The sequence below is a fragment of the Ornithodoros turicata genome, chromosome 3 (genome assembly GCF_037126465.1).
Source record: "Ornithodoros turicata isolate Travis chromosome 3, ASM3712646v1, whole genome shotgun sequence".
NCBI classification, from domain to species: Eukaryota; Metazoa; Arthropoda; class Arachnida; order Ixodida; family Argasidae; genus Ornithodoros; species Ornithodoros turicata.
In genome coordinates this window covers 70,799,709-70,813,351 of record NC_088203.1, presented here as the reverse complement: position 1 = coordinate 70,813,351, position 13,643 = coordinate 70,799,709, and the positions used below count along the sequence as shown (strand labels likewise).

Sequence of the window (13,643 nt, the reverse complement as noted above, 5' to 3'; positions counted from 1 at the left end):
GATCCCAGAAAGTAATCTGCACCGAAGGGAAATCGAATGCCCGAATCGAAGAATCTCAAAATGCCCTTTCTTCTTACAGCGAGTACATGTTATTGTGATTTGGGGCAACGCGCCCAACAGTCTTTTTATGAGGTGTGTCTACCGAAAATGCGTAAAAAAAGCGCGCATCCCCCATCTTCCCACTCGTGACATGGTTCATTTTACTCGCAAACGTTCTTCATGACGACTCAAAACAGCACATAAAAAATTGCTTCAGAGATGGTCGAAGTTACGTTGCGAATGACCGTTGCGTTACGAACAACTTCGCCCATCTCTGAAGCAATTTTTTGTGTGTGTTATTTTGAGTCGTCATAAAGAACGTTTGTGAGTAATATGAAAGTTGTCACGAGTGGGGATGGTTGGGCTGCGTCCTGTCGAATTTACGCATTTTCGGTAGACACCCCTCACAAAACAACTGTTGGATGCGTTGCCCCAAATCACAATACGATGTACTCGCTATGAGAAGAAAGGGCATTTCGATACGAATACAATGATGCATATTACCTTCGGGTATCACAATTGGGAGACGACTGGTGAGGTTCCAAAACGTACCATATTTTGCAAATCAGGGAACTTTGCGATTTTTTATCTCCTCTAAGGCAAACCTTAGAATCCTCAGAACTCAGGATGCAATGCTATTCACCCCTGACAGTATGTGGGGAAAAAAATCAGCTGAATATGTTAAATAGTTATGAAAATACGGTACCCTTCAGACGCGGAGCTGCGCTTGCGGTGGAGTGGTTGAGGTTCGCGTCGATACGTGAAGAGGAGAAATAGAGGCGACACGTGGAACAGGGACGGCTGGACTTGCGTCTGGTGCTGAGTTGGCAGAAATGGCGGGATCAACGGTGCGGACAAGAGCTGGCCGGGAGGGTTCCAGGGGCGGAGAGCAGAGTAGGCAGGTAGGCTCATGTGATGCAGAGAGGGCGCCACAAAGGCATATGACACCGCGTGGAGGTATGGTATCATCCGGGATCTGTACTTTTTAGGGATACAGGGCCGGCTTTTACGCTGTGTCACTAACTTTCTCCAAGATATAACTTTCAGGGTCCAACTGGGCAGCACTCTGTCACAACCATTTCTTCAGGAGAATGGAGTTCCTCAGGGCTCCGTGCTTAGTGTGACATTATTCATTGTGAAAATGAACTACATAGCCGCTGCAATTTCTCCGTCTATATCGTATTCGCTGTACGTTGATGACATTCAAATCTCTTACTCGTCTGCAAATTTGGCAACTTGTGAGAGGCAGTTACAACTAGCAATAAACAGACTGGTTAAATGGGCAGACCAGAATGGATTCAAGTTCTCTTCAGAAAAGACTATCTGCGTTCTGTTTGCCAGGAAAAAGGGACTACTTCCAAACCCTACACTTTCCATGAATGGTGAGGACATTGCTGTCCGAGAAGAACACGAATTTCTGGGAATGGTATTTGAGAAAGCTTACGTTTTTGCCGCACATCAAACAACTAAAAGCAAAATGTATAAAGTCTTTAAATCTCATGAACGTTATCGCTCACAGGTCTTGGGGAGCAGATGGAACAACCCTCCACAAAATATACAGGGTGTCCCAGAAAACGTATCATTGAATTATAATAAAAAAAACTACACCACCTAGAGTCATGCGGTCAATGGCATTTGTTCTTACTGGGTTTTTGCCACCTCCTGGTGTGAATGTCGTGTAATGTAAGTTTAATTATGTAAATTTTTGCAAGCTTAGGTCGGAAATTTACCTAGTAAAGATCACTTTTTTACCCCACCAATGTGAAGAGCGTGTCTAATTTAGTCAAATTAATGATAATTGACAGGGATATTCAGGAGCTATCCCATCGGAAAAAATAGCCGAACATCATGCTCTACGGAGGTCGCACAGAATAGCGCACGATGAATTTTTCAGCGCAATCTTTGTCAGTCCGACGAAAGGAGGTTCGAAACCCAGCCCTCCCCGACATCGCAGAAAGAGATAAAACAGGCACGGCTTATCACGTCCGACTTTCGCTGGGATAATGCTTTCCCTCTCCCAATTTTAGGAACTGTTACTTTTTCTACTATCACTCTGTGGGCCGGCTTCGGAACCTCCTTTCGTCGCACTGAGAGCGATTGCGCTCAAAAAGTCATCGCGCGCTGTGGTCGGGTGCTCCGAAAAGCATGGTATTCGGCTATTTTTTCCGATGGGATAGCTCGTGAATATCACTGTGAATTATCATGAATTTGAGTGAATTCGGCACGCTCTTCATATTGGTGGGGTAAAAAAGTGACCTTTACTTGGCAAATTTCCGAGTTGAGTTCGCAAATATTTACAGAATTAAACTTGCAGTACATGATATTCACATTAGGAGGTGGCAAAAACCTAATAAGAACAAATGCTCTTGACCGCATGATTCTAGGTGGCGTAGTTTTTTTTATTATAATTCAATGACACGTTTTCTGGGACACCCTGTATGTTTGAAAGAAAAAAATTGGAGAGGTCGACCGGACCACCCTGCCTGATTCGGCATGAAATCACCCTACAGCATTTTACAGTAAAAAGACAAAAGCTCCATAAATGCCGTTTGCGTTTGTGGGTTACCCGGCCTGACGCTGAACCTGTGCGCGATATTTGGCGGCAGTAGAGTCATTTAGAAAATAGATATCAGATCTGTAAGCCACCTTCTATGCCCATTCTGCACTTCAGAAATCATTGAGTACAATTCTGCACTGAATATAATTAACCTTCACTTATATTGCACAACAAATCTAAAAAATACATAAAGATACTGTTGCTAGACTGTGATAGTACTTTGCAAAGTAGTTTTATTCAAAACTGAAGGCACGTTTCTGCATGAATGAAATGTGTACCATTTTACAATAATTGACAATACGTTCCATCTCCCACCTGCTCTACTCCAGAAGCAGTACAGGGAGTTCGTTGCAGGTACTCTCGCACACTGGAACCTCACAAAGACAGGGAACCGTCCGTAATACTTTCAAAAGTTTAGTTAGGTCCAAATGTGTAACGGTCGATTCGAGCGCCCAGGCTTTCAGTTGATCTTCGAAGCTTGGCAGCGAAGAAACACTAGCTACCGCGCAACTTTCCTCGCTCTCTTGAAATGTGAAAACCCCAATTCCACTGCCGTATCATCAAATGCAGAGCGATTGCCGCGGGAAGGTAAGGGCAATAGCGTTGACACTCCAGAACCATACTGCATGAGACGAAGCAATCAATGTCAACATCATCTATGGACACAAAACGAGGTTGATCTTGAAGAGGTACACTGATGGTGAAATCGTGTGGAGGACTTGATGACGGATGAATGCGAGATAGGCTTTCTTGAACTGTCCGCTTGAACTGTTTGCCTACATTTCTTCATGGCAGTTATAGCAGCTTCTTGTGAAGGAACGCCTGGGTGATGTGCGTCACAGCCCACACCAAGAAAGAACGCGTTGTATTCGCTTCATTTGAAGTGGCCAGTGTTCAACAATGCAACAGTGCACAACGTAACGTATAGCAAAGGACTCAACATATGCACTTACTGCACATTGCTGGAACACAACCTCATCCCAATAAACCATAAAAAGCCCATGGACGTCCTCATCTAGTCCAGACGTCCTGGTCCAATTTAAACATCATTAGGACATCCATAGGTAGTGTCGCAAAGGCTGTCAATTGCATGACATCCTGAGGATTGTATTTTGACATTGTACTCTGGACGTAATGTGGGGCGAGTGTCACTTCAGTGGAATTACACATGCATGATACCAGGCACGTCCCCGATGCAATATTTTTCAGTTTAAATTGACAAAAAATATTGTGTACAGTTTCCTATTTTTGCTTCTTGGGCCGCGATGGCTGCATTGGCTGCATGCCAACACGAACTCCCGCGTCCTTGCCTGTTCACCATGCCACCAGCCAGCGCTGTCAGTCGCGCATGCGCAGTTTTGTTGTGTTCGCTTGGCGCTGGTTCCACAGGGGTGGCGTACAATGCATTCGGCCCATAGAGATAGCGTGTCGGGGGTCCGCAATGCATTCTGGACAGGTCCTGGTCGGACGTCATGAGCTACGTCACTGTTCACGTCACCAAAAACATGGCTGCGCCCGTGATCGGTTTCGAAACGTTTGTAAACAATACGGATTCTACTTCTGTGCGGTATTTCGTGACTTCTTTCAACCTCGGTAATCAGTTTTATTGGTTATTATTGCAGCTGAGCATGCAAGTTCATAAAATTGGTCTCGCAGTGACCGCCGACGACATCGGTGTTTGGGTTCGCTCAGTGAATCGGATCGGAGGTGCTCTTCTACACGGAGTCATATTGGTACCCATCATATGTGAAATAAACTATCGCTGTGATTCGATAGATAAAATATCGCTTAGTGTTGATTTATGCCATCTTGTTCCAACTACGTCAAACTGCGGCACCGTAGTATGATCGCTTTGCTTGGAACGGAACGATGGCCTATTGACAGCTAAAAAAAGTACTGTATTGCTTACAGACATTATACGAACGTACCTATATGTTTATGACATGCATGATAGATAGCACGAGGTGAAAAATTATATGCAGACATGGGAAGTAGTCAATAGTAGCGATGTTTTCTGCTGATTACCTACATCAGTTAGGTTATATTGCAAGGCGTAACTACTTAGTTGCAGCTCCTGCCTTCACGTTGATACACAGCGGTCTTTATGGCTCATTGACGCTTGAAATAAACTGGTGGAAAGTACAGATATAGCATACAGCGACCATTCTACAATGCTGCTGGGTGCTTTAGTGCATACAACATTCCACATCACGTATCACCTGAACACTGACAAAAGCACCACATTCTCCTCCATTCCATGCGTTATTATCCCCAAAAGGCATGGGCAGGCAAGACATCTGGTCCTAATTTCACTTTACTTTCTTTGTGTGTATGCTATAATAATAATAGTATTTATTTCCACAATATTGTGGGGGACCCAAGGACAAAAAGCTCCTTTGGAGTTTGACAACACCTAGTGAAGCACGGCCTGACATTTTCATGCTTGTTAGGGACCTACAACTTTGCAGCCAACTTACAAAAGTGCAGCCCAAGAAAAATCATAACTAATCATAAGTTATCATAACTATGATGAATAAGTTCTGACTGCATGGAGATGCCAAAGGTCTCGGGGAGCCATTGAAAGTACTCTCATAATCGGATCTATTTCACTGATTTTGATTCACAATGCATAAAACTTCATTGTGAAACTTGTTTGCAAGTACAAGTTTTTGCTCACGCAAAGGAAAAGTAATGAAAAATATCTGCTGCACGGGCCCAATTTTTGTAAGACCACATTTTGGAAAAGACAAGATGCACATTGTACAAGGTAAATCAGAGTACACGGAATCCCGGGCGTGGGCATGCTCCAAGGTACAGAGTACTGTCAGTGATCTTTGTGTATGATATTTTGTAAGACATGGTAGGGTGTTATGAGCATGGGAATACTGTAAAAAAATGAACTATTAAAAGGGTGAGTAATTGAAAATATACTTACATTGCATTACACAGTTGCAGTAGTCATGGCTTTAATTAATGGTATAGAAATGTAGTTTCACTAGTGACTGAACTACATCTTCAAATAGTAATAGCACTTGAACTATAATACATGATTAAAGTACTTGCTGTGCATATGTACAAAACAACAGGAAATAAGCATACTATAAGGAATCACATAAAACGATTGCACTTTAAACTAATAGTAATTGCACTTGAACAATAGTATGCAATTAAAAGACTTACTGCACATATGTACAAAACCCCTGGAAATATGCATATTGTAAGAAGTTACATAAAACTATTGTCCTTTAAACTGAGTTAGCTTAGTAAACAATTGCCTGCATCTGACTTTATGCAGCTCCTCTGTGCGTGTCTTGCTGGCATGCCGCATACGTATATTGAGGTACTTGTGTGCAATGCATCTTATCAAGTGAAAGTAATGATTTTCCAATGGAGACTGCTCGAGCATATGTTCTTCACGTAGAGAAGGAAAGAACCCACTGTCCATCACAGAACCCAGCACTTGCAGGAGCATTCTTTGCATGAGAGTTCCTGATGCCATACCTTCTTTAAGAAGGGCCTCGCGTAGCACCTTCTCTGATCTTCTGCATATCGTGATTACATCAGGGGATGGATAAGGAAGTTTGTGAAACCTTTCTTTCTGTTGTATCAAAGAATGGTGGAGAGAAGGCACAAGAACTGTCAAGTGGGAGACACAGGTCTCACATTTTAGGTATCCCTGTAGGTAGGACACAATGTGTCCTGCAATATATACGATAACTCTGTCACCAAAAATGGACGGTTCTGTAGGATCTGAAAAATAGTCATGATCAGAGATGTCGTTGTGCAGGCTTGTTTCTTCAGTCACCACAGTCCTCCCTTTTGACGTCCAGTTTATTATGTCTTCTGACTGCACCTGTGTTGCACTACTGACATGCAGTATAGTGACGTTTTCAAGTGGGAGACAGTTTCCTTTCCGGGAGCTTTGTACTTCAGTACTCACAATCAACTTTTTATATGCTGCTGCAAACTGCCTTGCAGTTGGGTTGTTGTTGTAGCCCCCATGTGAACGTAAGATGCCAAAGAATAGTTCTAAGTGGTCTTGGCTCACTCTATGCATTGGGAGGTAGTTCACCAGAGACTTAGAGAAGAGAGAGTCATACAGTTCAGTGGCACTTTTACAGCACACAAGGAAACCAAGGAACCCAGTTTTCCTATTTGTTTGCAGAAGAAGAGGCCCAGATTCACTTTTTCGAAGCCGAGATATGTAGGAGGTCACAATTTGAAACATTTTACGGACATCATCAATGTTGTCAGGGCACAGTGGTCTTTTCCAAGACTTTTGTTGCACATTCACTGAGTTAAGGGCATCAAAAGTATTGTTGATGATCCTAAGAAACCTTTCAGTTGCTTCAGAATCTTCGAAACCTTCAATGGCCAGGCTACGGCATTCATTTATAGCATCTGCCACAGACATACTTAGAAGCTCTGTGGCAAGCCTCACCTTCATAGGCTGTCGCTGCCAGTGAATGTGGGCTTTTCGTAGCTTGTTTGCTGCATGAAGCCCCTCTTTCTCCTGCAGTAACTGTAGTCTTTCAACGTGGTCCCACGAAACTGTGCAGCCATCTTCATCAACAAAGCATTTGAAATGTGATAAGGCATTTCTTATTAATTTTAGCATATGGCATGCGTCAAGGAATATAAATATGGGTTCTGCTGTGTTGGGATGGGGGAAGCTTGTTCTCAGATTGTTCGACTGTAGGCAGCAGCCAAGGTTTTGCAGCATGGAAAGGTTAGCTGCAGCACCATCACAGGTAAGTGACACAACTGCTATTCCAGCTTCGTGAGCAAGTACCAATGCTTCTTTCACGAGGTTGCTGCGCTGTTCCCCAGAGATGCCATCTACTAGGAAGTAGCCAATGGGTAACTTCCATTGCTCATGTAGGGAAACAAGCAGGATGACAAACGCTTCCTTAGCTACTGTGCCAGTATCGTCACAGCTTGGTCCCACACTTACATACCCATAAGTCCTTCTTCCGTCCCACTCTATGTGCCGCCTTATAGCCATTTCGTCAACCATAAGGCTGCACACAGATGGCACACCTTTTTGCTTGTTGCTCATTGCCTGCATGTGTAGTGCTGCAATTGCCTCCTTTGTGAAGCCAGGCTCACCATCGACAGACTGGTACCACCTCTTAATAGTACGGGGATGAGGAAGGCATGTGTCAAAAGTGTGACGTACGTAGTCGTACCCACGTGGTGAGAGATAGTGCAGAGTAAGAGCAAAAGCGCGGAGCTCTGGACTGTACTGTTTTGGTAAGCTAGTGCCTGCAACCTTAGCTGCCTGTCGCATAAGGAGCTCTTTGTTCGCGCCAGCAATATTTTCTAGACACCTTGCTTGTTCCTCCAGCAGAATGTTCTTGGATGTGAGGTCGCTAGTTATATGCTCTAGCTTTGCAACCTTTTGTTTTATACGACGCTGTGCCTGTTGCAGAGCCTTAATCCTCTTCTTGCTGACAGTGTGAAGGTTTCCTACTCTTTTTACTTCCTTTTTGAGGAAAGCCTTTACAGGTGTATCCTCAGATGATGGTTCCTAGGACAGTATTTAGCATCTATGTTAACACATCACTGGGCCAGTTTTGATATAGATAACAGCAATGGCCATGCAGCTATCTTATATCATGCATCTATTGTTACTTGTTTATTATTTTGCTTTCATGTAATAGTAGTGTGCTGCTTGCACTTTATCAAGGGCAAGGGAGACTTATCTTAATTCTCTTACAAATGGTTCTTCCTTGAGTAAAGAAAAATAAAAGGACGGTAACATATGCTCAGTACAAGAGCCATGCCATTTGGCTAATTTGAACACTTACATGCAGTGGAATGCAGATGAGGTATATATATACATGAGTGGGAGGTAGAGTGGGAAAGTCAGGTCTAGTAGTAGAACAGACACTTGAAAAATGGCAATGAAGCTTCCTAAAATTGATTACAAGCTTTCCACACTTCTTCCTGTACTGATTCCTTTCGTTCTGTACCTGATGATGTTTCCCTTCATTCAGCACCATGCCAAAGCTAGAAATAACTTTAAGGAAGCTTCATTGCTGTTTCTCACTTGTACGCAGTGCTACCCTGAACTAAGTGATGACCTAACAAACTTGTATCTTTCTGAATACATATTGTGATACTCACAGAGTACAGGAGTGCTGCACCTTTGAGTCGTAGTTGCCAGAACAGGTGGCACAAAATCAGGCATGCAAATCACAGGAAGTCCACCACTGTGGGATGGCTAAAGTAATCTTTATTTCGTCAAATGTGTACAATTCATTGTGGTTTGTGTTACAGTTGTAGGTAATCAACAACATGCAGAAAGTGGTATGCAGTGGATAATTTGTCATTAGAGGGAATGAAACTAAGTATCCTACCGAATATCTTATGAAATCTTGACATTAATGCTCATGTACACTATCGGTAATGTGAACACCAGTGTGTGGCCAATCCCTCACTGTGTTCTCCAGCATGTCGTATAATGTCGTATTTACATCCGATAAATATGTACTTTAAAAATTACTTCCTCCCCCTGTTTCAGAGTTTTCATAAACTTTCATGACTTTCATTAACTGCACTTCACTATGGTTGTGCCCTCTGCTCTCATGCTCAGCTGTACTTCGTTCTTTGCACCAAATCTTCAGCATGTTCTTTGCACCTAAGCTAAGCTATTTTCAGTGTGGAGTTTGCCGTCTACAAGCAGTTTGCCTGTACCTGTATGACATATTATCTCTCCTGCATATCCACTGGTTAATCTTTTCACAGTATATACCCATGCAATTCTTAGTATCCCTGGTCACTACTCTTACCGTATATCTGCTGGTGCTTGGGGTAGAAAAGGTAATGCTGGAGGAACTAGTGATCTGGAAATATACAGAAATAACAAAAACATAAATTACATGTTACAGGTTTGCAATGTTGAATTACACGCTTTCAGAGCACTCACGTATATTTCACATAAAGGAACCAAGAAGTTTTTTTTTTTTTTTTCACGTTTAAATAATGCTGTGAACGAAGCGTGTTTTGTGATCATGAAGTGACCAGCACATAACTGGATGAATGGCATGGGTGCTACACTCTTTTTTTTGTGTGTGTGTGTCTCAGAACTACCGATCTTTCTCTATGAGGCTTACCAGAGATGGGTATTTCAACGATTTTGGAGTTTCAGCACTGGTACTGCTTTCCAAGAGACTCTGCAAAGAAAATGTACTAAGAGATGCAGGATTATGCTTCGAAGTGGTTTAGAATAGAGCAAAATATGGTTTTTGTCACGGTGGGTAAATGAAAATTGAATTAATGAGCTCTACCACATATACTACCACAGAGGGGCAGAGAGTAATAGCTATTGCACAGCCAATTAACATTCATACAGCAATTTCCACGTGCTAACATCTTACCGGTGATGTTGCCTCATTCCAGTCATCAAAAGCTGAAAGATTCTCGCAGTCAAATCCAGTGCTGTCCTAAAATTGATGTCAATACGATTAGCACTTATCCAAACAGTCGGAAAACTAAAAACAAGCTCCAGATTTTTGTGATGATGCAAGCATATAGATCTTTTGGGACTTTAATGTGCTCAGTCACTTCATTCAAGCAAGGTTCAAAAGCACATGCAAAAATACTCACACAACACTGCTACATCTATGTAGTCAATACGGTAAAGCACAAGTAATGGACAGGAAACCTAATCATTTTGGCATTGCATTTACAATATGGCTATATTTTTTAGCAGTACACAGCAATGACAGCGTCCATATGAAAGCAAAGCAATGCTTACACCACTCAGCGCAGTATCCAAGTGACCACCTGATGTGCCCTTAAAGGGAGAAAATAGCAGAATGTCTTATATGGTGATGTACATAATCCAGCTAAAGGAAATAAACACATCATGCCCAATCGAGCTACTGTGTACACAGGTGACTTGAAATGCATAGCCGACACCTGAATATTAAACTGAGAACACTAAATCACATATACCATAGTTGACGAGGCGAATACATCCATAGCTTCGTGCACCTGTAATGCAAAATGTTTAGTGATACTGTAGTGGAATGCATATAACCAGATCTTACGTCACATAGCTCTGGTCCAGGCTCAGACACAGTATGTGGCACTTCTGTTTCTTGTAGATACTACAATGACAACAGTGGCAACAGCTATTATATATGCACCACTGCACACAACCACAATTTTTCACATACCTGCTGATCATGGATCAAAGAGTGTGGGCTCACCGTACTGGACCCCTGTTCAAAGGAGGAACATGATGTGTCTTACACAAAAAAGATAATGACATACCATATACATGCAGGAACTTTCCACTTTCAGGGATTTAATATAGGGCACCAAGTAACCAAGGCAACATATATAATGTAGCACATTAATGTTAGAAATGTAAGCCAGCAGTAGATATTCACATGGCACATTATTCAGCTTTGCAATTACTTCTATGCACAAAACGAAATTCTTTATGCACCTGCTGAGCTTGCGCAGAGCAGTGTGGGCCCAACCTGCCTTCCTGTTCAAAAGAGGGACCTGATGTGCTCTACACGAAAAAGAAAATCAGAACAATATTGTATTTGGTACCATGCACATTTTCCGATTTCGGGAACTACATACGTCGTAACAAACAAGGCAACAGAAATAAATGATGCGCGCAGTACAATGTAATAAATATAAGCCGGCTAATGCGGTTGGCACATCCTCAACTTCGTGAACTTAAGCAACAAGCATTTTGTGGTACTGTATAATGAAAATGACTAGCTTACATCACTTGGTTCTCGTCTGCTGGCTTGTAACACCTGCAGGTGCTATAAATGACAAAGTGATATCAGCAGCATATCAATGTAGTTCATGCACGCGCCGACTACCTTTTCTTCTTTTATTTTACGCACCTGTAGAGCGTGTACCGAAGAGTGTGCAACGGGAACAGCGCCTTGTCGTAGGCGGACTCGTGCCGGTGATGTCCTGTCAAAATCGTCATTCCTGAAATGCTTCGAGCAGACAACACTATTCTTTGTTGGGACCCAGCTTGGACGTCCAATTGCATGTGCCCATGCCAGCCGCAGAGAGGAATCGCGAGGAAAACTATACGAAGAGCCGAGGGCAATAAATACGAAGAGTTTCGAAACTCGCGGAACATGTCACTTACCAGTGGTATGTTATACCAGATTCTTTGCAGGCGAATGTCGAGCGATTCGCGCATCCCAAATAGCAACATATCACCATTGTGAATTACAAATAGCATGCCGACAACAGAGAAACAAAACTACCGAAGTACACGGCAGCCCCAGCTGTGCGCTGCGTCAAAAAGCGTCGAAGTAAACAAACAAAACATATAGATGCACATGATTGGTCCGTAGAGCAATGACGTTTAATGATGTTTAGTGACGTGCGACCAGGACCAGTGGCGGATCCAAGGGGGGGGCGGTTGGGCGATCGCCCCCCCCAAAACGTCAGTTTATGCATTGCATTTCCCTCTCCCCCTCCCCCACTGCGCGCTCCGGCAAAGAAACCGCCCCCCCCAAACCGAGGGTCTGTATCCGCCCCTGACCAGGACAAGATGGCGGTTTTGCACCAAGCGACCGCTTGAGGGTAGTTACAAATATGGCGGACATATGTCACCCCTGTGGCTGGTTCGCTTTGCTTTGGCCGTAACCACTGATCTCTATGTATAAAGGCTGGATCGCGCATGGGAGAGGGGCTCGTGGGGGAGAGGCGTGCATTCGGGCCGCCATGTTGGGAGGCCCTAAAACGCAGTGTGCGCCCATAGAAAACAATGGGAGGCAACGGAGATTGTGAGTATTTATTGCGCTGCAGGCGTTGATCGTTGTTTGTCATCACACAATTTTGTAAGGTGCCAGTATACTGATGTATCCTAACAGTGTTTCACAGGTGTCCTGTCGTTCGATTCTTAATTACGTTATGTTTTGCATTCCGAAACTAGACCGTCACGGCAGTGCAGCGCTGGGGATTGTACTACAGTACGTTTCCCAGCCAATATTTCAATAAGAAACGACGTGAGGTTAACAACAACCATGTATGTAATATCCCGTGCTGCGTTCTGGACAAAAATTGTTCCATAAAGAACGGTCCGGGATGATATATACTCGCATGGCAGAAGAGATCGTACTGTAGAATCACAGCCGTTGTCTTAGTCGTGTATGGGTTTAGTATGATTTATATCAAGCATCGCCGCAGAAACAGTCTTTTAGTAAACGACAGCTGTGCTTTGCCTCGCAAATATGGACACACCGAAGCAGCCCGAAATACGCAATTAGATCCATGACGAAAACCCGAGACTGGGAAAAAGACGAAAAACAGACGACACAACACAAAGTCTCAATCTTAGCCACCAGCTCGCTTGCTTTTTAACCATTTTATCTATACGCAATTAGATCACGCTCGTTAGGACAGTTAATCAGGTAGTGATGTAAGCTTAATCAATTAAGTTACTTAGAAAGTGGTAGCACCTCCTTGAGACACAGGACTTATCTCTTTTTGAAGTACAGCCCTTCTATGTTTGTTTGCTTCTTCCTTTATTTGTTCTGATTATTTGCAGGCGCGGTTGTGCCAAACTGAATGTCCTTCTCCAGCACTCACATGCTTTTGTTGAATACAACTGCAGCGTGAGAAAAGCAGCTTGGGGACGGGGTCCTGCTATCCAGTGCTGACTTTGTCATGCTTGTTATGTGGAGCATGTTCCAAACAATGCAGCTCCACGTATGGTCTTCAAATTGCAACAGGACTATTTGGAGGTTGAAACAGTTGTGATTTTGTAATTTTGGCCCTAGTGTACCCAGTCTGTGAAACGCAAACAAAAAAAGTGTAACACGATATGCTTTTGTAATGAAGATCACTGATAATGAGTAAAGAGAATATACGAGTTCAAGTTTATTTAATATTTTATATCATTCATTAGATTATTCAACATTTTATGTCAAGTTTATACAACATCAAGTTTATTCAAGTTCAAGATTTATTTCTTGCACTTATGCATTTCAGGATACAATGAACGTGCAGGGAGGTCGCAAAAGGCTACATTTATTGTTTTGTGACCTTG

General features: G+C 43.0%; 1 protein-coding gene across 1 annotated transcript; it reads right to left on the bottom strand.

Moving 5' to 3' along the window:
- Positions 1-8,042: 8,042 nt before the first annotated feature.
- LOC135388593 (uncharacterized) lies at positions 8,043-11,865 on the bottom strand. The gene is made up of 13 exons (XM_064618224.1): positions 11,733-11,865; positions 11,476-11,668; positions 11,350-11,391; positions 11,058-11,126; positions 10,783-10,827; positions 10,654-10,713; positions 10,559-10,597; positions 10,359-10,397; positions 9,979-10,044; positions 9,715-9,774; positions 9,391-9,444; positions 8,726-8,822; positions 8,043-8,126 (listed from the first exon to the last, which is right to left on the bottom strand). Coding segments are annotated over exons 1-13 (843 nt in total). The 5' UTR covers positions 11,810-11,865; the 3' UTR covers positions 8,043-8,124.
- Positions 11,866-13,643: the final 1,778 nt, after the last annotated feature.

What these genes read in the sequence shown, in the direction of transcription:
- LOC135388593 (XM_064618224.1), bottom strand. Translation starts at nt 11,809, where the DNA reads ATGGTGATATGTTGCTATTTGGGATGCGCGAATCGCTCGACATTCGCC. An exon ending in GCTCTGCGCAAGCTCAGCAG is followed by an intron (nt 10,828 to 11,057) that starts GTGCATAAAGAA and finishes TCCTTTGAACAG; the next exon opens with GGGTCCAGTACGGTGAGCCC. An exon ending in CTGGACCAGAGCTATGTGAC is followed by an intron (nt 10,598 to 10,653) that starts GTAAGATCTGGT and finishes TTTGCATTACAG; the next exon opens with GTGCACGAAGCTATGGATGT.